This window comes from Canis lupus, chromosome 2 (genome assembly GCF_003254725.2).
Source record: "Canis lupus dingo isolate Sandy chromosome 2, ASM325472v2, whole genome shotgun sequence".
In the NCBI taxonomy this organism is placed as follows: Eukaryota; Metazoa; Chordata; class Mammalia; order Carnivora; family Canidae; genus Canis; species Canis lupus.
In genome coordinates, this window is record NC_064244.1 from 51,190,757 (window position 1) to 51,216,060 (window position 25,304).

At 40.4% G+C, this 25,304-nt stretch overlaps 1 protein-coding gene across 13 annotated transcripts in view; it reads left to right on the forward strand.

Annotated features, from left to right (window-relative positions):
• The window catches only part of MAST4 (microtubule associated serine/threonine kinase family member 4), a 544,916-nt gene that overhangs the window by 466,418 nt on the left and 53,194 nt on the right, over positions 1 to 25,304 (forward strand). For all 13 annotated transcript variants that reach the window (XM_049103363.1, XM_049103372.1, XM_049103368.1 and 10 more), the window contains 6 exons: positions 3,342 to 3,411; positions 8,654 to 8,732; positions 13,067 to 13,224; positions 15,397 to 15,472; positions 17,615 to 17,824; positions 23,128 to 23,229. In XM_049103363.1, coding sequence (XP_048959320.1) covers positions 3,342 to 3,411; positions 8,654 to 8,732; positions 13,067 to 13,224; positions 15,397 to 15,472; positions 17,615 to 17,824; positions 23,128 to 23,229 — 695 coding nt within the window. The remainder of the gene's footprint in view (positions 1 to 3,341; positions 3,412 to 8,653; positions 8,733 to 13,066; positions 13,225 to 15,396; positions 15,473 to 17,614; positions 17,825 to 23,127; positions 23,230 to 25,304) is intronic.

Genomic DNA, 25,304 nt, shown 5'->3' on the forward strand with positions numbered 1-25,304 from the left:
GTCACGATCTCAGGTTCCTGGGATAGAGCCTAGGAGTCAGGCTCCGTGCTGTTGGAGCCTGCTTAAGATTCTCTCTCTCCCTCTCCCTCTCCCCTTCTGTCTCCAAAAAAAAAACAAAACAAAACAAAAACAGAAACAAAGGTTAACTCCCACCTATCTAATCTCCTAATCTTGTTACTCCTCCCTAAGGAAAATTGAGAAATATTCTGTAATAACCCAAAAATCTACAGAATACTCATCTACCCTTTTCATATCCTTTTTTTTCCCCCTTTTCATATCCTATTACAACCATTCCACGTCTCTCTTGAAACTCCCCAACCACAGGCAGTCATTCTCCCACGATGGGTTGTCAGCTGCCCATAGCCTGCCCATGCTGGAAATGTTGGTCACTTGCATCCATAATATTTTCATCACTTCATTTCTAGTCCATCACCAACTATGCTTGGTTTGCTCACCAAAATATGTTTTCTGTTGGCCTTTCACATCCTTATTTAAGCTCCTACACTTCTGTTTGGCCACTCATCTGTCCACCCAACACAATCATGCCAGGTGGAAATCTCCAGCATCTCTCTCTTGCCCACTGATGTGTTAAGGCCCTCCCTGGGTTAATACCAATAAACACAGTACACAACGTATTGGCTTTATCGGTCTGAATCCCCTACTGCCAGGATATCTATCTCTACTGTGTTGCCCTCCTCTGTTTGGGTTGTTTCTGTCCCCTGCCTCAGCCTTTTTCATTTCTTCTCTTGGGCTTGCTCAGCTGTCCTCAGGTTAAGGTATAGTCTGTTGCCTTTAATGAATTATCAGGTATTCTAGTTCAGATCACCATCATTTTCTCTAACATCCTACTAGATTTAAGAGCCTTTAGGATAGTGTGTGTGTGTGGGGGGGGTACGTGTGTACACACATTGGCATTTAAACCAGCTCTCGATCTGCCATGAAACAGGAAGAAAGATCTGTTAGTAGCGAGATTATGCAGATGGCTCTGTAGTCTTGAAGTTAGAAATGTGGGAATTTGCGTTTGATTTTCTAGCAAGGTAGGAGTCAATGAGAAGAAAATGAACATTTTCAATTGATGGACTTAGAAGGGCAGCACAAAATGGTGAGGCAAAACACAAGAGATGAGAAATGGTTAATGGCAGTCTTGATTTTTTTAAAAAATTATTATTAAAAGCAGAGTTGAACTCACCTCACTCTTGTATATCTCTGTCTGTGCATGTTCATCTTCAAGTGATGGGTTGCCATGTGCTATAAGATGTTACATGGCTTCCTGAGGACCAGTCATTGAAACCTCTAAAAGTGAAAAGGATTTTAAGTTAACTCCTTGTTTTCCCCTTCTTTAGATTCTTAAAAATATTTACTAAGCTCTCATTCCAGTTCATCTCATTATGATCTGCAGATACAGTGGTCACTTTATGAAGAACATGGGGCTAAGAACTGGGTGCCCAGTTACATTGATTTCATTATTTATTCTCAGTGAATTGGGCCACAGGGATTGTTAAACCTCTCATACCTTGGCTTCCAACAATCAATTGTTTTGTTTCTCCTAATAACTCACTGATCGTTTGCTCTGTATGGGGTGTGAGCAAAGTGAACATTTTTTTTCCAAACAGACAAAATCTACACTAAGATTTCTGGCATTAGATTCATTTTCCCTTCAGGAAACAAAAGTTTTTAGCCATCTTGAGTTTTTCCAAAATCTTTTAAGGCCATGAAGAGTGATATGTAAGCTAAATTGGGAAGAGGCAGGAGGGGGATGGGGAGTGGAGATGAAGGTTGTTGAGAAGAGTTGACGGAACTTAATTTAGCCGTGTAGTTAAATGGACAAAAAGAGTCCTGGATTCCTGGATGGCAAAAATGGAATCCATTTCTCCAGGGACCCAAGGAATAACAGATGCAAAGACAGGATAAATTTCATTGCAGCAGAGGGGGAGATGCTTCTAGATTGTCCATAAAGAAATAGGCTTTTCGGTACCTCCTAGTCAAATGGCTTTAATTGTGCTGTCATAAAGTTAATGGCATCTGTTGAAGACATCACTATAAAATTTGCAACCTTAAGGTAATTGAAAAACGTCCGTCGAGACGTACCCAGTCCAGAGTCCTCAAGATAACACTACACTTACCCTCTTTCGTGGGGGAGTCTGTTCTTTTTGTGCACCAGGGGTAAATTGTTTACCACGAGGGACTGACTCGAATGTGCGATCTTGTGTTCCTCGTGCCTGACTACAGCTGTCACTTCCATCGTGACATCAGTAATGTGGGAGCTGGCTGACCGTTAGGGATTAAACGTATCTTCCTAATCTGTTTTCCATGTTTCAGGAATGTACACGATTTCGGTTGGCCGCCTTTCCTCACCTCTTTATTTAAACCAGCTACGGTTCTCTCTGGGGCCTCAGATAATTCCGCCGAGCTAATTAAACATGCAGAGGGAAGCCGGGTGGTCTGCAGTGTCCTGAGCTGCCCCCCACCAGCTGCCTGCCAAGCTCTCTCAATGATCAGCAGCAGGTTGCATGTTCTGATGGAGAAAGTAACGAGCCCCCTAGGAGCTGCGCTCCTTCCAGGCCTTCCAGTCGGCGGGCTGCACTCACCCGCCTCGGCAGGATTCGAGGGAAACACCCTCTGCCAGCCTTTGTGTGCTGGTGGCTTTAAAGCCTGCCTGGCCACTCACAGTCCAGATGCCTAGAAGCAGGGGGACCGTTCAAGAAAAATATCTATGGGGGCTAATCCGGCTGGGCCCCTTGGGCCATCGATCTGGGTCATTTGAGAAATGGGTCCAAACTGCTGGGTTCCCAGTATTTTATGACTAATACTGACACATTTCTGCCTCTAAAATACGTACTCTGGAATACAAGGATTTATTTTTGAGGGCTCAGACATGGACTCAGTTTTCGTGAAACAAAAATGCTAAGCAGAAAGCGCCGCCGCCGCCACCACCACCACCACCAGGTGGAGCATATACTTCCACATCTGTCCAGTTGTTGAAAGGGTTAACATCCAGAAGACTAAGAAGCAGAACATTTGTATATACGATATTCTATAGGGCTGAAATATTAGGGTTATTAATCTCTGGAAGACTGCTGCTTGGTGATAGATGGGTGTGCTTATTCATGTATCTTGCACACACAACCCGTTGTGCTGGGACTCACACCCCTTCCCCTGCCCATTCCCCCCAGCCCTACCCCTGCCCCTGCTCCCTGCAAAACTGAAACATTTTTAAAGAGATGGACATTGGATGAGGATGTACAGAAATGCATCACTAGCAAGGAGATGATTCTGGATGTGATAATGATATAAAAGCCAAATCATGTTATGATTCCTTTTTCCCTTCTTTCTCTTTACAGGAAATAGCCCTCAAGATAGCCCAAGAAATTTCTCCCCCAGTGCCTCAGCCCATTTCTCATTTGCACGGAGGTAAGGACTTCCTGTGAATGGAATTAGTAGAATGTTACATAGAGAATCACATCTCCCGAGCCTCCTCTTCCTCATTTCCCCCCATTCCCCCGCCTTCTGCCTGTGAGATCCTGCCCATCCTCAGAGATGACCTTCTCTGGGGCTTCCTGCCCAGAGATAGCTCTAGACCACCACACAACACCACTTTAACAGTTTGATAATGATTTCTCACTCGTGTTAAAGTTACGTGCACCTCTCTTGGGTCTTCCCTGGATGATGTGCTCCCAGTGAGGGTGAGAAATGACTGTTGGCTTTTTTTTTTCATAGTGCGGTACCTTATACACACTTGATATTCAACAGATTTTTACTGAACTCTCTGAGCTCACATTACAAGGACTTGACTCATCTCTGTGTTGTGATGCTACTGTTTTTGTTGTTTTTGAAAGAGGTTGGTTGATTTTTTTTTTAACAGCCTTTCTTGAAATCACAGGGTATAAACTCTAAGATGCCTCTTTAATTGAGAGCATAAAGCCACCAATTTAGGGACCCCCTTGAGATAAAGCCATGCATGGACTAAATGATAATTTATGATTTCTCTTCATATCTTAGTTAGAATTTGGTACCAAGTGTCAAAGATACATGTGTTCTGTCTGGGTCATTGAGCCGCAAAGACGTCTTGTTTGGAGGATCGTAGACCTGTGATGTAACATCACACCTTGTCAGTTCTGGATCTTCTTCAGTAACTTCCCCAAGTGAGAGAAGTTTACACAGCCATGTTTTCTGTGTTCCGTATTTGGGATCAGTGTACTTCACTTTGTTAGATTCCATCCGTCACCTTCCAAGGCTCTATCACCCCTCCCACACATATACCCTGGCCTCTCCTGCCCAGGAAAAACATATAGAAAACAAAATGCCCTTCCAGCGAGATCTCTGAATATGCAAGATAAATTCAGTTTTTGGTCTGTGTGTCCAGCATATTTGCTTATTTTCCTCAGAGACGTAACTTGACATGGATTAACTTCGCACTTAATAAAGACATGTGTAGTTAAAAAAAAAAAAAAAAAAGATTTGTTTTAACACATTTACCAGCCAGCAAAACCTACAGTGTCCCCAGTGCTATTGTCAGCATGCAATGCATTTACATTACAAAATCCGAAGAAAAGGACCTGTTGGCAGTATTTTCAGAACTCTCTATAATTAGAATTCCCTTGTAAACGTTACACATCCCCCTCCGTAAGGTAAGTGCCTGTGTGTGAAAGGTACCAGTCTTCCACCGTGGGCAGGACACCAGAGCAGTAAGACAGGCTCTCTAAGGAACTTGAAACCTCCACCCTGACTCTTGCCCCAGTTCCAACTTTTATTCTTTTAGCAACTTGTTCCAAGCACCATAAAGAAAATGTGAAAATTAACTGGTACCGCAAAGCCTGTGTTTGCCCAGTTAATATTAATTCGTGACAGTGCTACTCCTCTAAGTAGGAGGGAAAAAATCTTATAAAAACTAATAAACAAGAACCTACCATAGTCTTTAAAACACATCTCTTAAGAGAATGTGCTTAATTACTTTAAGTAATAAGAAAAATGCAAATCTCATTACAGTGTGCATTTGAACATGAGAGGAATCATAGTTTCTTAATCCTGCCAGATTTATAAAAATGAAGAGAATCTGATAATTAAGTGGGAGACTGGAGGATAGATGAATCTGGTTTCTCTGCTGTTTAAAAAAATAAGCAACACCCAGGCATGTTAATTTTTGACAAATAAACCATAGACCATGACAGAAGATTATCACAGGAGACCTCTAGTTCATTTTGCATGAATTTCCAGATGGAACTCCCTCCACACTCTTCAAAAAATATTAATTTAGATAGGGACATGAGCAATCATCTTTTAAAACTTGTATTCAGGTAAACAGAACTCTGTCTTTGCTATAAAAACTCAAATTGATGTATTTTTATTTAACATCTGGTGTCTCTCTCTTCCACTTTGAAGTTGATTTTTATTCACCACTTGTGGGGTCCCCATTCCCTTCCATTCAGTATGCGTTTTCGAGCCTTTAAGAAGTGATACCATTTTGAGACTCTCACATGTTATTATTTTGTATATTTAGCCAATACAGAAGAGACTGCACTGTTTTTAAAATTATTCTTGAATGAAGGGATAAAGATCAGGCTTATTAATGTTTTTTCATTTTACTTAGACCATATGATAATACTCCCCCAGTAGACATCCCCTATAATTTTTTACTAAGTTAAAAGGGATGAAAATGAGCATTGTAGCATAGTAAATTTTGTCAGGAGCAAGGAAACATATTTTTACTTTGCTAATAACTATAGTACTGATTTACAGTCCATCTAATTACAGAATTAACCTTTTTTTCCTTGGCCTTTCCGGGAAGTTGTTGGAGTTCACACATTACATACTGCTTTCACTTCCGTTTGGAAATATAGAGACCTGAATACACGCCATAGGTGTTGCCCAGTGGCCTCATTGTTCCTTACCAGGGTAAATCTCCGAATGTATTTCCACAAGCAAATTACTAGAACAGACTTGCCTGCTAAGTTCAGGTCACTAGACACTTGTTGAGTACTTGGCATAGTTCAGCAGGTTCCAGTATCAACCAGAATGTGAAATGTTCCCTCCAGGGGACTATCACAACTAAACAAGTAAATAAATCTGCTGCTTCTTTATTATAGCTATAATAGGTAGGTTCGTATTGGAACTTTTCATTCTTTGTTGTGCACCGTGTTAATCGGTGTAAATTTTTGTGAATAGTGTTGAAATGATGTGGTTTTTTTTTTTTTTGCAAAACTTTTTGTATTCCATGTTCCCATCAGATGTTTTTCTCTTCTTACCTTTTTACTCAGTTTAACACTAAGAGATTTCTACCGCCAAAAAAAAAAAAAAAAAAAAAAGAAAAAAATCACTCTTCAAAAAAGCCTTGCTGCTTTGGCTAGAATATAGTGTCTTCGATATAACATTTTATTGGTAGCTACTGCAAAGAGAAGACAACACAGTTGGCAGGATCCAAATTGCACTTGTGTGTGATAGCTTTCTTAAAAAAAAAAGGGCATGCTCTCTCTTAAGTACTGTGTATATATAGCATATATAGTAACTTCTGATGTGCTGTCGTCATGGTAATGAAAATGCAATGGTCCTTTGTGCTCCATTTGAGTCAATAGACATGGAGAACTTGTGGAACTTCCTGAGACATAAATTATTTCTGGTCTATGACTGCACATTCTTGTTTAAACTTCTTCTAGTTGTGTGTTTTCCAGAGTAGGCAAATGTAATTTATGTTTCAAAACTAATAAGAACATGTCTTTTCTTGGAATTGTTCATTCATCTGAAATATATTCATTGATACCTGAGGGAAAGGAGAGTTAATGAATCACAAAACAAAATCACGATGGGGGAAATTGTGCCCATGCTATTTCCAGAGACTAGTTTCTGATAATTGCTATTAAATGGACTGAATAATCCTTTTAAAAATCGTATCCTTTTTTTTTTAACTTCAAAAAATTGGAAGTGTTTAAAATATAAAGTACAACATGAAGTTTTAAGTCTTCAATAACCTATTGAAATAAATATGACCAACTTGTGTCCATTTAATTGATGTCTTCAGAAGCATGGTTTTACAAGTATTTTCTTCTTCAATCTTTAACATTTTTAGTTGTCTAAAAACATCTTTTAAGGACATATGACTTAATTGCTCCCATTCCTTGTATCTGGTATATTTACAAACATTTTATTTTGCTTCTTTTAAAAAAAAAAAAACATACTTGATTCAATTGTACTCCAATCATGGTCACAGAAATGACAGGTAAATTTTACTAAAATTTTAACATTGTATTTCTGTGATTTGTCCACTTGAATTTTTCCATTTTGTCTTTGTAGACCATTTGCGTTTTTTGGAGGCAACATCCATGGTAGCCTGTGATTATATTTTCCCTTGACTGTAACTTAGTCTCAAGTATCAGTTGTTTTTTTTTTGTTGTTGTTTTTTGTTTTGTTTTGTTTTACATAAACATCTAATCGTGACATTTCTCAGATTGAAGTCTAGTGCTGTTGAATCCTCTGACTTCGACTTCCTGTGAATGTGTCTGTGGTAAATTTGGCCCCATCTTATTTCCCACTTGGTAAATTCATACAATCATATGTTACAAAAAGTCTACATACAATGCTCCATCTACAGAAGGCAGTGTGGGCCTTTATAATGTGATTTTCCTGTTTTTCTCTTGGCAAATGTGCATCCGTTTGTTTTCGTGGTGGTATATGATTTGGAAGTCACAGTCTTACTTAAAATAGAATAAATAATGACTCTGGGATGCCAGAGGTTTCAGAAAGTTGTTTTCTGGTGTTCCCTGGCAACAGTATTGTCTCTACTGCTTCATTAAATCATCTGAGATCCTTGTAAGCCTCTAATTCATAACCAGAATCCCCTCCCGGAGGCTCTCCTTTGACCATTTGGAGAGACAACCACTTTCTTCAAGGACTCCTGACAGTTTGGCCTCTTTGACTGAGGTACACAGTTGTACTCTTTGCATTAGCTTCTGCCCCTAGTGGAGAATGTTCATTCTGCCCCTGCTGTCATGGGTCAGAGCTGGGCTGCATCCTCACAACCTCTGCAAGGGGCTTTTGTTGCAACACTTGAGGCAGCCAGATCATGTAGGAAGATAGTAACTCTTCAGAGAGTCTGAATATAAGGTCAGTCACTTTTTTGACGTGAAAGGTTTTTTTGCTTCTTGAGGCTTAAACCAGTCCTGAGCCCCCTCAATCCCTTCCCTGGGATGTGATGAGTAGGACTGTTCCCTTGAAAATAAGTAGAGTCCTTAGGGGGTAATCCAAGTCCCCATAGGGGCTTGTACCTTGCTGGATCTCAGGCTTTGCCAAAGACCCATGGCCTCTGTTACCAGCTTCCAGATATGAGTATTTTTCCTCCTCCCTTTCTGTTTTTATTCATTTGAATCTGCTGAGTGTGACCATTGTAATTATCCCTGGTATTCATTTTGTCAAAGTGCGTTAGTGAGAGATCAATAGTATGGATCAACCCATTCACTTTCTACTTGTTTGGGTGTATTGATTCAGTTTAAATAAAAGTCAACCTGCTGTATAATGTTTGTTTACTCTGGCCTTTGCTGAGCATTCCCACATCTTCACTGACCGTATCTGTATCATTCGTTTGACTAAAAATACTCGGTTTCCCTGGGGTTCCCGTGTAACAATACCCCAGCACTGGCCAACGCTCATCTCCCCCTCTCCACAGGACTGATGGACGCCGCTGGTCCTTGGCTTCTCTCCCCTCCTCTGGCTATGGGACAAACACACCCAGCTCCACAGTCTCCGTAAGTGCCTAACTGTTGTCCTCTTGCTCACAACCACAGGTCTCTCTCGCACAGGAGGTGTTGGCTCTGGGTGTCTCTTGGTAGGACAGAGGAGGTCACTTCTGCATGTCTGCTGCTCTGAACAGGTGACCCATCACAAGAGGAGCTGACAAAGGGAAAAAGGACATACTCTTTTGGCTGCAGGCTTTTAAACTATGGTGCATAAATTGAGTTAAGTCCCAGGATCACAAGTTTGGAGGAGATTGGGAGCTTTCGTTTTAATGCCATTTGGTGTAGTTGGGGTGGGGGAGAGGGAAATGCAATCTGGTTTTATTGCTTTGGTTCCACACCAGTGATATCAGTACTGAAAACACCATTAAACTTTGATGGCCTAGGTCTTTTCTTTTTTCCTTGCGTGGCTTAGATGCAGGGTTTTTTTGTTTGTTTGTTTTTGTTGTTTTGTTTCTTTGTTTTTCTCCTTCGAAGAAAAAAAAATGGCAAGCCTTAAATTTGTACCTTCTAGGTAAGAAATTTTTTGAAGGAGAGATTAAAAAGAATTTAGTAGTAAGTTAAGACAAAGAGACAAGATGAAACCATGAAAATAGAATAGAAAAAAGGATACTCTTGCCCCAAACCGTAACATTTCAACAAGAGCCCTAGCAATTAATGGAAACGATTCAGTAAGTTAGATAGATGCTTTCTCAGTTTAAATTAGTGATATTGTGGGATATCTGTCTCTGCAGAGCTTCAGAAGCTGGTGGTCATTAAGAAAGACCAGGCATGTTGTAGGTGTTCAATACATACCTAATGAAATGGTCCAAATGCCCTTGAACAAGCCAGGAATGTGGACCTCATGATTTCAGATTTCTTTCTGGTACATTTCCATCTTCATTTTGTCAAAATCTGTGTTTTATTGTATAGGGTTGTGCATCCATTGTTTTGTTGTGGTGTTGGTGCTGGTTTTTCACAGACCTCAGCCCCGTGCTAAGCATCTAGATTCAGCCACTTAATAGTACTTGCATTGAAAAGACACAACAATTGAGGTGCTTGGGTGGCCCAGTAGGTTAAGCATGCAGCTCTTGATTTTGGCTCAGGCCACAATCTCAGGATCTCAGGATCATGGGATTGAGCCCTGGGTCAGGCTCCTCCCTCAGCAGGGAGTCTGCTAGAGATTTTCTCTTTCCCTGCCTACTCACTCTCTCTCTCTCTCTCTCAAATAAATTTTTTTAAAAAAGAAAGGACACTGTAATTAAATTTATAAACTAACTGGCATCATCACTGCCTTATATTATGTGTTTCCAGGATCCCAGATCCAACACAATGTGAGTTTTCTGGAGCACCTTTAATATACTGCCTTATTAAAATGTGCTGGATTATTTTTACCATCTCCTTTGTATTTTATTGAGGAGAGGTCATTTATTTCCCTATCCTCTATTCCATTTTGTTGTGGTATGTGACTTTATTGTCCATTTTGATACTTTTGGTGAAGTGTCCTGACAGTCCTGAGTAGTTTCAGTGACACAGAAACCTCCCATCAAGAGAGGATGCTTCAAACTCATGAATGGCTTCAGCAGATAAAACCATCACTAAATAACTGTGAAGTCACCCTGGGATTCTGTGTCCAGAACCATCACTGGTCACTGGTTGATTTTAGCTCTCTTGAAAACGTGGATAACTCCAGTGTGAAAATCAATGCTAAAACTGACCAAAAAGAAAAACAAGGGTACTTTCTGAAATTTAAGAATTCTTCAGATTTTCACTCCACTAAGTGAGTCCCTGATCTCTGCTAAAAACCCTTACCTCATATTTTTCTGTTGTCCAATATCATCATCCTTTGTGGACCCCATTTGGTACCTTCTGAGTCCCTGGGGCCATTTTGCTGGCCGACAGTTGTCCCCAGTGCCATAAACCCATCCTTTGTCACTTAGATATGGTATCCACCCTCTGCCTATTTGTACCTCGCTTGTTCCAACTGAGATGAGAGAGACTCTCTCCCCCAAGGAGCTCCTTGCCTCCTCCCTTACTCAGTAGTGTTAAGGTCATAACACTTACTAACCCTGGCGTTGTGCATTTTGCTATATTCCCCATCAGTAAATCTGAGGCACTTTACTTAAGGAGTTGAGTTCTGTGGCTACATATCATGGTATAATCACAAAATTTTCCTCTCAAGAGTCAATACTTGCTAACATTTTGTTACATTTGCTACCTACTGTTTTTAAAATAAATCGTTATTTTGTTTAATAAATATTAAGGACACAAGTAAAGCCCTTCCCACCCAGGCCCTTTCTGGTCCTTCCCTCCATAGAGGGAACCAACCCTCCTGTGGTGGGCTTGGTGTCATTTCTATGCAAGTACAGGCCCTTGATTCCTTACGTGAAACTCTAGAGCCCAGTGGGTTTAGGAAACAATTTTCATATTTTAGGAAGGTAACACAATCCCTGTACAGGACACAACAGCCCAGCAGCAACTGGGTTAGCAATCAAACATACTAATATTTCTTCAGCAGTCTGAATCAACATTCACACTAAGTGGATTGAATACATATTTTAAAGAGCTTTCCATCAGCTCAGTTGATGCTGTGCCACCAAAAGGGATTACTGTAAACTTATGAATAAACTTCTGGGTGTTACGGTTTTGAAGTCTTGGATGTAGAACCATAGACATTGAGTTTCCTCTGAGACCTATGTACAGATTCTTAATTCTGTTTTTTTATGTGCTAATTTCTTTATCTTCCCTTTTATCACTACTGCTTCTCTCCTGCTTGCAGTTATTTTATTATTCTTTTCCTGATTGCTTGAGTTGACTTAGTTTGTGTTTTGTTTTCTTTCCATAGTGAAAAGTATTTAAGACCGTGCCTGTACCTTCTGAATAGAGATTTGGTTTATTTCATAAATCTTTCTAGTAGCGTTCTCATTTTTATGGCTTATAAAACAATCTCATTACATTATAAAAATTCCTCTTTGTCTCAGTATGTACTTAAAAGGTGTTTTATAATTTCAAGGTATGAGGGTAAGTTTAAGCTTTAGTCATTAATTTCTACTGTTCCTACATTGTGATGCTTCAGTGTTTATGAAGTGTATTGTGAACCTAATGACAGCTTTAAAAAAAAAAAAGACTGCTAAAACTGAGATTTCAGATGAATGTTACACTTACAAAGATGCGTATTCTAATCACGATTCTATTGCTCAAAAATTTCTCAATCTCCTTTGTTAGAATTCTTATAGAGTTTACCTCTCAGTAAAAACAAAAAGGCTCTTTATATTACATTTCTCATTAAAAACAGTGTTATTTAGCTATTCACCTTTCCTACATTACCTTGCTCTAAGTATCAAGTTCAGTTTTCAAAAAACAAATCTATATGCAAGGTATTAAAAAACTGACCACCACTGAAGCTGCTTTAAAAAAAAAAAAAGAAAAAGAAAAAAAGTCCTAGCCGAAGGAAAAAAGAAAAAAAATGCAATTTTTAAAACAATGACATTAGTGAGAAAAGGATCTTCATCTCTTGCCCTTTTTACCCAAGGCCTATATCAAGGCTCAAAAGACAGCAGGCTTTGTAAAGGAAGATTTCATTACCTTATTTATGATCACACATCATAAAATTCATTTTATATTACTCACCTGAAAGTCACAGTGTTTCATCGTGAGCAGTGTTCCAAACAAGGGTACCATCCGCAGTTGAGAACTAATCTGTCGCTTCATGCACTCAGATTCTCCAGGTGTTAACTTTTCTCTTTGCTTCGGCTTTGAAAGTGTCTTGCCCATTTTCAGAGCCTGAGTTTTCTTTTTTTTTTTTTAAAGATTTTATTTATTTATTTATTTATTTATTTATTTATTTATTTATTTATTATTTAGAGAGCTGGCATGAACAGGGGGAGGAGCTAAGGGAGAGGGAGAAAGAGAATCTCTTTTTTTTTTTTTTAATTTTTATTTATTTATGATAGTCACACAGAGAGAAAGAGAGAGAGGCAGAGACACAGGCAGAGGGAGAAGCAGGCTCCATGCACCGGTAGCCCGATATGGGATTCGATCCCGGGTCTCCAGGATCACGCCCTGGGCCAAAGGCAGGCGCCAAACCGCTGCGCCACCCAGGGATCCCCTGAGTTTTCTACAAGACAGGAAAGTATGTTTTGGGAAATGGTCTTATAGACAAAGGAGATGAAATATGGAGGGCATTTTGACCTCGCAGAGAAAGCAGCAAGGGTATCTGTATTTTAAACGTTGATGATTGTAATTATAACCTGAAAAGGCAACAATATAAAATGGTGCTGTCCTCCAGGTTCACTGTTTTAATTGCTAATTCACTTGAAGTCTTTCATTCGAAGGTGGTCCCCTAACCTCACTGTGGTTTGTTGTAGTCCTCCTCTTCCTCCCAGGAGAAGCTGCATCAGTTACCGTACCAACCAACACCAGATGAATTGCACTTCCTCTCGAAACATTTTTGTACTACCGAAAGCATCGCCACGGAAAACAGATGCAGGAACACGCCCATGCGCCCCCGTTCCCGGAGTCTGAGGTATGTGGACCTGATTGAAAAATGTGACTTCATTGGATTATCTGTTTTTAACCATTTCAAGGGAAGCCTCTTGGTCCTCTAATTCGTCTGTGTGTAAATTGATTTGTGATCGACCCCCAGATATAGTGTGATTTTTTTTCCCCATCTCTACATGATATTATTAATTACGACTGGAAGGCATCTGACTGTTTTCCTTTTAATTTCTCTCAGTTTGTTAATTGGGGTAGTAGCAGTAATCACAATGGACTAAAGGGACCTCCTGTGAAACCTTCTTGCCATTGGAAATTGCAAGACCTACCATTTGTGGTGTGGGAGCGCTTCATGTTCCTATGTGAAGAGGGGTAAAGCTTGGCTGAGAAGGAAGGACAGCAAAAATAAAAGGATTTTCATTCAGATTCCATTTTATAAAAGTTTGCCCCTATTTTTCATTCTTTTTCCCAATCATGAGTTTTACTTTTTCCAAGATTATGAGTAGATTGTTAGGGGTTTATGTCCCTTGAATTTAGACATTGAGTAGGACCAGATATAGATAGATAGATAGATAGATAGATAGATAGATAGATAGATAGATAGATAATAGATTGATTAGGGGTTTATGTCCCTTGAATTTTTTTTTTTTTGTCCCTTGAATTTAGACATTGAATAGGGCCAGATATATACATACATACAGGTAGATCAATCGATTGGTCGATCAGTCTTAGTTTTTTGTTTTTTGGGATGTAGACTCTAAAACAGAGATTTGTTCAGGATGTTTATTAGGGAGTGCTCGGGATTTATACCTAAGGAAGGCAAGCAAGCCAACCTGGGCAGAGAGAACTACAGCTGCCACACAGCCAACACCATCAGGAGCTCTAGGGATGGCAGGGCACATCAGAGTTGTCCCTCTGTGCCAGTTGGCCCTTACTTTTTCTCCGTACCTCCGTCACTGAGTGTGGTACCCTGGGGAGGAGGTGGCCTAGGTGAGGTGACTGCTGCTGAGGCCATCTCTGAAGGGACTAAGGGCTGATGGCTTCTGCTGTCCCAGCAGTGGCGGGTAGCAGGTCCTTCCCTGTGGGATGATCAAGGCAGTCCGTCTCCAGTGTGAAATCTTGATGTTGCAGAATTGGTGAACTTTCCTGTTTAAGATTTCGTTATAAAATTATTTGGTTGGGTGTTCAGCTGAATATCAAGGTTTACTGAGGAAGGTTTTCCCCTGTATCTTTTTTTTTTTTTTTTTAAGTAAACTCTCCATCCAATGTGGGGCTCACATTCATGAACCCAAGACCAAGGGTCGCATGTTCTACTGACTGAGCCAGCCAGGGGCCCCGTCCCCTTTGTACCTTTTTTTTTTAGTATCATAAATGAGTAATAAATGTAGCCATATTGAATGATTTGGGAATGGGTTATTGTGTTGAGTTAGTGAATAAAAGGTCAGTTTTATGGATTCACTTAGAGGTGGTGTATTTTACCATGTGGGTGCCCATTTTATGGTTTAATGAAAGGACTTCCTGGGATATCCGGCACAGGCTCTCTTCTCCCAGGAATGTAAACACGCTGAAGTTGTACAACTGTGTACCACTAGGAAGAACCACGACCCTACTATTTTGAAATAAAGAAAAGTGCACCACAATTATGTGACTCTGTTGCATATTGTACGTAATGCTTACCTCAGCATCCCAAATACATATTTGCTAGGCTAGAAAATGGATTTCAGTGGCAACACCTGTGCTGTGGAAGACTCTCAGACCTCTCCCGTGGCACATGGCCGAGCGCAGGTGTATGATAGAGCCGTGAAATTACACCGCTCACTGTGTCCTAGATGTTGCCGTTTGCAACCATCCTGTTTTGTTTTATATTGCAATTCATTAATTGGTTTCCAGAACTACAGAAATGCATTCTACATACAGAGCATAATCTCAATCGGAGAACATTTCTGAACTAGTTTTATATTGTCGCGATCATTACTTTGTGGCATTCCATTTCTAGAGCTTCCCTTTTGAGTCCTATTCAGGGTGTCACTGCTTATGGGCATTTATGTGTGTACTAATGACTGATTTTGTAGTTTATTACCTAATATACTTTTCTTATGAAGGTCATATAGTACTTTTGATCCCGCCAATTGTTGATAAATAAAAAGCTTATTTTCATTTCATGCTGAGGCAAGTGTAAAAGGGTAATTTGCTTTGCTTGCAGCCCTGGACGTTCTCCTGCATGCTGTGACCATGAAATAATTATGATGAACCATGTCTACAAAGAAAGGTTCCCCAAGGTAATGAATTGAATTGAAGATGCCGAGCATCCAAACGAACAGACACCGTGGGTGTCGCATCTGTAAGGTGGTTTTGTTATGGGAAGTAATGGTCCGATCCAGTAGTAATGAGTTAGACTTGTGTAAAACAGCACCATAGCTTCTAACAAAGGTGAAAATCACTAAATATCTTTTTGAAACAACTGAGGACTTGCGACACTCTTCCGTGTGCTAAACTGCCACTAAGGTGAATCCTGCTGGTTGCCCTACCCACCGGGCGGGCCTGATGAGGTGCCCCTGGGAGCACGAGCCTCTACACCTTCTCGCCCCTCTACCCGTGGTCTGGGCCTGCTGCTGAGGCATCAGGCAGCCATCGTTTTTCTTCCTTAGAAGCCTGCAGAGTGCTATGTGATGAAAGTCTTTATTTAAAAAAAAAAAAATAGGCAAAGAAAACCTCATTTTTCTTTTCTGTGACTTTCTATCACTTCAACAACTATATGTCTAAAAAATATTCATTTAGAATGGAAGGGAAAATTGCAGTGTTCCCCACGAGACTAGCAAAGGGAATTCAAGTTGAACCAGAGAGGATTTGCTGAAGAGCCATTGCCAGGTGCCCTGGCTGCACAAACCAGCTTTGACACTACCCATCATCTGGTTCCCACGGCCTTTCCCCTCCACGTTCCTACACATTCAAGAGGAGATAACCTTTCCGTCGTGTTCTTGTTCCTCCCCTACTACTTGTGTAGCCCAAGGCAAGGAAACGAAGGGGAAAAAAAATCTCTGGTTTCATAAATCACAAGTAGAGTACTTATTATTTGTAATGAACCTGACATTGATGTCCTTAATTAAAACCGTCTTAGCTATTAATTACATGTCCCTTGTTCGCCAGGGAAATAGGTCCTGGACTCTACGCAGTTCATGCTAGTTGGGATTTTAGAGAGAGGAGGAATGGGAGGCAGAGGGAACCCCCTCCCCACCCCTGCACAGATAATTAATATAAGCAGGGGAGATATTGATTAGGCAGGAGAGCCTCACAGAGAATAAAATCAAAGTTGGAAAGGGAATTTTTGATACATGTTACCAAGGGAATCTCCTTGGCCTTTTGCTCATGATAGAGCTTTCTGAGAGTAGGATAAGGATGTTCCTGGTACGTGAAAACAACTCTTGGCCCGCCCTGTGGGATTCTAGCAACGGTCCTGAGTTTTGAATAGGTAAGGACATAACTTGATTTTTTTTTTTTATTATTTATTTATGATAGGCACACAGTGAGAGAGAGAGGCAGAGACACAGGCAGAGGGAGAAGCAGGCTCCATGCACCGGGAGCCCGATGTGGGTTCGATCCCGGGTCTCCAGGATCGCGCCCTGGGCCAAAGGCAGGCGCCAAACCGCTGCGCCACCCAGGGATCCGTAACTTGATATTTTTGAGCATCCATCAGGAGAAAGAGCTCAAGATCTAAAATGAAAGCATAACAATGCACGGTTATTCTTTGGCTTATTTGAAGAAGCTTACATGGACCATTTTATATTTGATAGGATAGGAAAAAATAATAATAATCACCCTAAGATAGTCAGTTTCCTTGCATCCTTCAAATCTTCCATGTGATAAGGCTGCTGTTGCTGCTTTTAAAAAAGAGAGACTTTAAATGCGTTCCGGATGTTGCATGCACCTGCCGAATCACTGAGTTCTGCCTCCAAAACTAACAATACAGTATATGGTAACTAAACTGAATTTAAATTAAAAATTCTTTTAAAAAATAGACTTTTTTTAGAGAGGTTCTAGGTTTACAGCAAAATTGAACTGAAAGTACTGATGATTCTCATATACCCCCCACCATGCCCCCCTCAACCCACTCCCTGCATCCCGACACATGCGCCCATGTACTCTCCTCCCACGAACATCCCCCACCAGAGTGGTTCATTTGTTAACAATCAATGACACAATCGCCCAAAGTCCATAGTTAACCTTAAGGTTCACTGTTCATGGTGTATATTCTTTGAGTTGGGTTTTGACAAATACGTAATGACAGGATGTATACACCATTAGTTTCTAGAATTCTATTTCATGATTTGTGGAGATCTCTGCAAATGCTAGATAAATGTGATGATTGTGCACGTGTGTCTTTTGTCGTATTTCATCTGTGTGTTCCTGTCTTCTCTAATTAGGCTACGGCTCAGATGGAAGAGCGTCTGAAGGAAATTATCACCAGCTACTCCCCTGACCACGTTCTTCCTCTAGCAGATGGAGTGCTTAGTTTCACTCACCATCAGATTATTGAACTGGCTCGAGATTGTTTGGATAAATCCCACCAGGGTCTCATCACCTCACGATACTTCCTTGAATTACAGCACAAATTAGATAAATTGCTACAAGAGGTATGAACCAGACACCATATATGGTTTTCTGAGTTGTTTTTGCTTTCCCCCTGAAAAAAGAAATATATCGTGAGTGCATTTGCTCCCGCGTTTTAACCATGAGGATAGAGTTCATATTCCAGGGAAGCAAAGAAGAAGAAAAAAACCTGATTGCTACTTGCTATAAATTGATTCCCGTCATCATTTATAGTAATAGAAAGTTAATGTAATAACCTTTACAGGAACCTCGGGACCCAACAATCTATGGCTCTGGGATAAGTGGATTGTGAAGGATTTTGAGGCAGCGATTTTCCCCCTACCCCCAACCAGAAAGTTATAAATTGCCTGAGTGCGTGTGTGTTATTTGATGATGCTATCTGGTTCTAATATCTGGAAAAGCTAAATGGAAAATGGTTGGCTTCTTCCAGGCCGTGTGTCCTATTAATTAACCTAAGCATGGTATTGGGTAGTAAATGGGAACTTATATTTTCATTAGTGTCAGTTCCTCTTCTAACAAAATATCCAATTTCCAAAAGACAGATAAACACAGGACCTGCCTGAGCCTAGCACTTGAATGTGTAGCTCCTGATAACACCGGGACAGGAAGGGACGTGTAGGGCGGGTGCAATTAGTGCATATGTTGCTCTTGTGACTGAAATTGGTCAGCCACAGCTTAAAAGGGAAACCTTATTTAGCCCATATATTTGGAGATATATATATATATATATATATATATATATATATATAGTGTTTTTCTCCCTCTTAGGGCAGAAGTTACGCCCACGTCAGCATACTTGTAGGTGGTTTTCCCTAAGCATGAATATGTACATAATTGCGTGGAACTGAAGCAAAATGTTAGCATCCTGGTTTTCCGGAAATCCATCTGTCTTTGCCCCTACTGAATTTAGTTCTGACCAGGAGCCACTATTTTTCTTTTCTTTCCCATCCACACATCCCAACAGAGTTTCCTATCCTCTGTTTCCATTACTCCTATTTCAACCTTCTGTAGTCCATCAGGCGGTGTTTCTCACCCCGTGCTTTAGGGGTGATTTTCTTGATTTTGATTTTTTGTTCGTTTCCAATTCATCTTGCACCAAGTCTCCTGTCAGTTAAAATGAAAATAAATCTATGGGAAAATGAGCGTGCATTTGGGTGTATAAGAAATGTAAAAATGGGAGAGTCGACACTTGCTCTCAGTAATGGTCCTTACCTCGTCGCAGGCTGCTGACAGCCGAGGGACTGGCACCAGCAGAGGGTACAGGGGCTGGGTGGGCAGGGACCTCTGTCTGTCGTATTCATCCAGGATAGTGCCCACCCCACAGAAGAACTTCTGTGGAAGGACTGGCTTCTGCCCTCCTGTCACTAAACTCACTGAAGTCCTCTGTCCTCCTCACTGTCATACCCGCTGGACATCTAACCGGAGCAGGCCTGTTTTACTGGAATATTATCAAACTTAGCAACACTCAAAACCTCAGGTGCTGTCTTATTAACCTCCCTCCTTTGAAGACTTTCTTATTGTTAGTCCCTCTGTTTCTTCTCTGCTTCTTCTTAACTCGTATTTTCTGAAAGTTAGTTTTTCCTGTGACCGGATCTGCGGCCCACCTTTGCCCTCTCCTGTGACCTCGTTGGCTCTCTCAGAGGCCTGTGAGCTCTCACGGCTCCCGTTCTGTATCTCAGACCAGCAGCTGTCCCTAAGATTTCAGATTCATGTGTCTGCCTGACTACTGAGTAGCCTTCTACCGAGGCAGTAATCCTAACCCTCAAATTCTTGCTTCTCTGCGTTTGTAAGAACATCTAACAGTCTTTGGTGGTGCCATTCTGCCTACAAGGAAAGACCCTGACATGGCCCGTTGAGCACAAGGCATCCTAATGATCTGTTTTGGGGCTTTGCTTCAACATCGTGCGAGGGCTCTGGGAAGGGATAGAGATCGTATCCACATCACCTTGAACTCTCTGGTACCTAGCGCCGTGGCTAGTCCTTGCTTCCTCAGTAACTGTGGAAGGAAGGGAGAAAGAAGATACATAGGTTTGTATGCCCAAATATTTGATTTACCATCAAATAATGCACTTCAGTTCATCTTAATCAAATTAGCTCTTGAAAACCGCTAGGAACAATGTGCATATTACTTGCTATGAGAATGTCTTGAAAATATTTGTTAAATGGTACATTTTTAAAAATATATTTTATTTGAGAGAGAGAGAGAAAGCACAAACAGGGAGTGGGGAGGGGCAGAGAGAGAAGCAGCCTCCCCACTGAGCAGGGAGCCCGACCTGGGGCTCGATCCCAGAGCCCTGGGATCGTGGCCTAAGCCAAAGGCAGATGCTTCACATTGGACCATCCAGGCCCCACATGGTGCATTTTTAAACAGAAGAAGCAGGTAAGAGAGCAACTCTGTAGTCAGCCTCTGCAAGATCCTCCTTCTCTAGGTCCACAGTTCTGTCCCAGGGTATTATCACAATTACTAGTTTAGTCCTGTGTTTTTAATTCCTTCAGAAGCTTCTCTGGAAAGGATGGAATCAATATCCAAGTCTATTCATGTTGAAATCCCCCCAGCCACCCACCGTGAGGCACCTGAATGGAGCCTGCTTAAGATTCTCCCTCCCTTTCCCCGCCCCTTGTGTGCTTGCTTGCTCTCTCTCTCTCACACACACACACACAAAAAAACCTTAAATAATAAATAAATTGTTGGTTTATAGGAAAATGCGTCTTTGGGACAGAGAAGCATGTATACTTGTGGTATGAAAAGCCTTGTTGAATGAATAAGAATGTTTTCTTGTTTATCTGCACAGATAAACATTTTCTTTCATCCTTTTGTGAAAATTAAAACTATCTTTAGAATCACATTGACAGCGTCCTTCCAGACTTTGGAGCTAAACAGTCCCAGGAGAACTTATGCCTTTTCGAAGGAGCCCTTATTATGGGAATTGGCTTTGCCTTCCCCAGGAAGCAATGGTTGTCACTTCCAGCTGTGACATTGTGTGCCCCCCCCCCCCCACCCCTGGCTATCTCCTGGCCATTTTCCCTGTTGTCAGTTTTTCGTGGACCCAGACAGGGTCCCCCTGTGACTTCGAGCAGCAGCTTGATTTAACTGATACCTTTTCAAAGTCCTGAGGTCCAGGTCAATTCCAGATGAATGCTTTTATGCCTCCATGTGTTATCTCACTTAGGTGTGTTTGCCAAAGAAAGTCATATACGTAGGAAACTATAACCTGCTCAAATATGGGCCTTAGTATTTTTTACAGCAGCCAGCACTTAAAATACAAACACAGGGTATCCATTAGTGTTGGTGCTTGCTGTTGGCAGCCTGGAAACTCTCTCTCTTCTCATGCTAAGTGTGTGATTTTGTTTGGTGTTGCCTTAACAAAACTCCCTCCCCAGTAATGTTAGTAGATAAAATATTATTTGAGTTAACATTACCCATTGTATGTTTTGGCTTGAGTTACAGCTGATAATCCTTAGAAGCAAGAAGCAGGAATGAACTGATTATTTTTACAGTTTTTAAAATGGAATTTGTATAATCTAACTCAGCTATTTGAAGATTTTTTTAAGATACAGAGTTCATGTTTCTCTTTGAAGAGAGCAGCAAAACATGTCCAGGCTTTTTAGATTTTCTTTATATTCCTGAATTCCAAAAGCAGTTAATTATTACGGTAAGAGGAAATTCTGTATGTAGCCCAAATTGTCCATCAAGAGGCTAGGTGGCTTTTTTGCTTCATCTTTAAGATTTTCTGTTTAGTTTTTATTAAGAATAAGCTATGGGGATTCCTGGGTGGCTCAGCAGTTTAGTGCCTGCCTTTGGCCCAGGGCGTGATCCTAGAGTCCCGGGATCAAGTCCCACATCGGGCTCCCTGCATGGAGCCTGCTTCTCCCTCTGCCTGTGTCTCTGCCTCTCTCTCTCTCTCTCTCATAAATAAATAAATAAATCTTAAAAAAAAAAAAAGGAATAAACTATAAAGAAGGCATATAGCTGTACTTCTTGGTGTTCATTAGATCTTCCAAAGTCTCTCTTTGGCTCAAAACAAAAATTGGAAAGAAAACTTAAAGACAGTTTAAATATTGGGTATATCTCCTTATGTATGTTCTAACGTCCCAACTGGATTCTCAGGACCCATAGTTGTAGTTACAAGTTGGTTTTCTTGGAACACATTCTGTTCCATAATTCTTCACCAGTGGTCATTTTCCCCTGTGTTTTTTTTCTTTGAAATGTTGGCTCTTTTGCTTTTGCCTGTATATGTTCCTATACCTACATCTTGAAAAGGTGCCTTTGATTTGGTGGCTTAAAATCAGTAGACATGTTCCTACTAAGTTTCATGATTTCTCACAGATTTGGTCTGCCTCTTCTTTCCATCAGAGAGCTGCTACTTAGAATAAAACACCTTCAAGAGTGATTTTAAATGTTTATTAGTATGTCTGTGAAATTCTATTCTATTGCACCAGCATCTTCTTGATAGATTTTCTTTAATCCTCAGAGGAAAGTAAATCATAACAATTTAAAAATTTACAACAGCCTTAAAGTGAGTGTGCGTAGAAGTTTATGTGTTTAGACTTTTACAACTTTGGTTTTATGTCTGCCTTGATAACAGATTTACCTCATTTCTTCAAGAAAATATCATTGAGAATTAAAATGACTCTTATCGTCAGGATATATTTTTTGGTGCTTGATTAGGCAACATCAAATATAAAATTTAAAAAGAAGGAAAGTCTGCTAAATTTTACTGAGTTGAGTGCCTCAGTATTATTCACTGTGTGAAATCAAATTTGTATGCACATGTCCAAGTATAAGCATTATCCACCCCCCAACATTTGAAATAAACCACGCACGCTTCTTACATGGTATAAAATAATTTATAGACAAATAGGGGGTGTACATATAAAATCATTTTCCTAAAGGTGTTGAAGACCCAGGATAACAAAAGCCGCCATTCGTTGTGTTAGCCATTTCATACTTTATTCTGCAACATCTGGCAAATCAAGCCTCCTTATCATCCATCTACTCTGTTTGTACCATGTGCTTACTGTATAGAAGCTGTGAAACCTCTCCACCATTCGTGGTTCCCATTGAGAGTTTCAACATTTGATTTTAACACAGAATAAAGCAAAGTTTTACAATGGAAATTTAGCCAAGAGAGCTGTTTTGTGGATAAATTTTAATGGTGTCCATTTGTGAAGAGATAATATCCACTTACCAATCTTTGAAAAGCATTTTCTCAATCGCTCAATTTTCAGGTATCTGCAATTATCTAATTAGCGTGCTTTGCTGCTTTTCTCTTCCATTTAATAGAGCAACCCTGTCTCATCATTGCTTTTCATTGCTTTCTCATAGGCTCATGATCGTTCAGAGAGTGGAGAATTGGCATTTATTAAACAACTAGTTCGAAAGATCCTAATTGTTATTGCCCGCCCAGCTCGGTTATTGGAGTGCCTGGTAAGTCTTCCCTAGATGAGACTCCATTACTTATTGTTAACTGTGGGAAAGCAGTGACCATCAGAAACCTCCAGTTTCATTTGGCTTCAAAGACCAGAGTTAAATGGAAAGAGTCAATAGGAGCGACAACTTATGAATGTTTATGGGCACAACCCCATGTGATTTTGTTTTCTGGTTTTAAGTAAAAATTCTAGGACTTGTACTGTATTAAGTGATAATCATATCACATTCTGGTCAAACTGGAAAGATCATCATGAACTAATGGGCTGAACCTTATCTCAGGACAATTACTATGTGACAGCTTATTTACAGCACTTGCTGGGCCGCGCTTTTTTGGAGTTGGCAGGATGCAGAGAGAGGGAAGTCAGAGATAGGATTTATCATAACCCTCAGTCACTCGTATTTGTTTTTAAAATGTGGCATGTCAGAAATAAATGCTCAGCAGCAACCCGATTGGGAGAGTGTACTAGGATCCCATACAGACCAGTAGAAGTGAGACTTTCAGAGATTTCTTCATTTTGTCAATTATATTGCCCTTGGTCATTTCCTATTTTAAAATTTTTGTTTCACATAATTTTGGTTGAAATTTCAGCCCACCCTGCGAACACATATGAAGCTTTGAACATAAGAATAGTTTTAAAGGAGGGCACCTGAATGGCTCAACTGTTGAGCCTGCCTTTGGCTCAGGGTGTGATCCTGGGTCCCATGATTGAGACCCACCTTGGGATCCCTGCAAGAAGCCTGCTTCTCCCTCCGCCTGTATCTCTGCCTCTCTTTCTGTGTGTATCTCATGAATAAACAAAGTCTTAAAAAAGAAAGAAAGAAAGAAAGAAAGAAAGAAAGAAAGAAAGAAAGAAAGAAAGAGAAAGAAAGAAAGAAAGAAAAGAAAAGAAAGAATAGTTTTAAGGTAAGGGGCTTAACATAGCATCAACACTCACTTTTAAGTTCCGCTAACCATTAAAGTATTTGAAACACTATGTGCAGCACAGCTTTTCAGAATTCCGCATTCACACATACACATATAGGGTGGTGTTGCTAGGATTTCGCCCTTATTTTGAGTAACATTCATGGCTTTTTATAATAATGAAATGTTCACAGCCCCGTAAATATATACTGATGCATAATGAGTCATGGAAGAGGGGAAATCTTGAGGAGACAGGGAGGGGTCTGGTGGAGTAGGTGTTTCCATCAGTGGCCACGACCCTTAGAACCACAGAATTAAAAGCACCATTTGGCATTGTCTCTGGAAGGATAAAGGGGAAAAAATACTCTGGATGCTTCTGGGAGAACCGTGTGACTGGCAGATGCAAGCAAAAGGAAGTCTGATTTTTGTACTGCGCCTTCCATTGTACTTTGTGAATTATGCACCACATGCTTGTACTTCCTGCATTTGTTTAATTTGGGGGAAAATACCATTCAGCAGATACACTAATAGAAGATCTTGCCTTAAAAGAGGAAATGAATTTTTTCAATAATCATTCCTCACCAGTAGAGAAAAAGTAAAAGTGTAGCCTCTCAAGGATAGAAACAAGTGAACTTAAATGTAGAATTGAAAATGTTGCTGCTTTCAACACTATTTAAAGCTCAGATAAGACTGGAGCCTCAGAATTTTAGGGGTGGTTTTCCAACCCGTGGTCTTACACCTTCTGTTTCAGACCTGCGCTCTGTGTCATTGTAGGTTTCTAGAAAGGGTGCTGAGCGGACGTTGGTTTTGGCTTTACTCCATTTGCAGCGAGCTTTTTTTTTACATGACCTTTAGAAACCTTTGAGTTATTCTCAGGTGAAATGCCAATATTCTGAAGGTGCCTACCTGGGGAATTAACCAAAATGGGAAATATCCTGAGGGGGTAAAATCTAGGAAATAGGACTTGAAAATAGCCACTGTGGTTTAAATATGTAAACATAATTGTTTAAAATAAATCCAAGGCATCCACCACAGTGATAGAATCCCAAAGGTTTTTATTATGTCCTAGAAGTAACAGACAGAGGGAGTAAAATACTTAGGCAAAATGTGCTACCAAATGTTAAAAATATACATAGGTAATCGAAAGCATTAATTTCGTAATTTTCTGTCT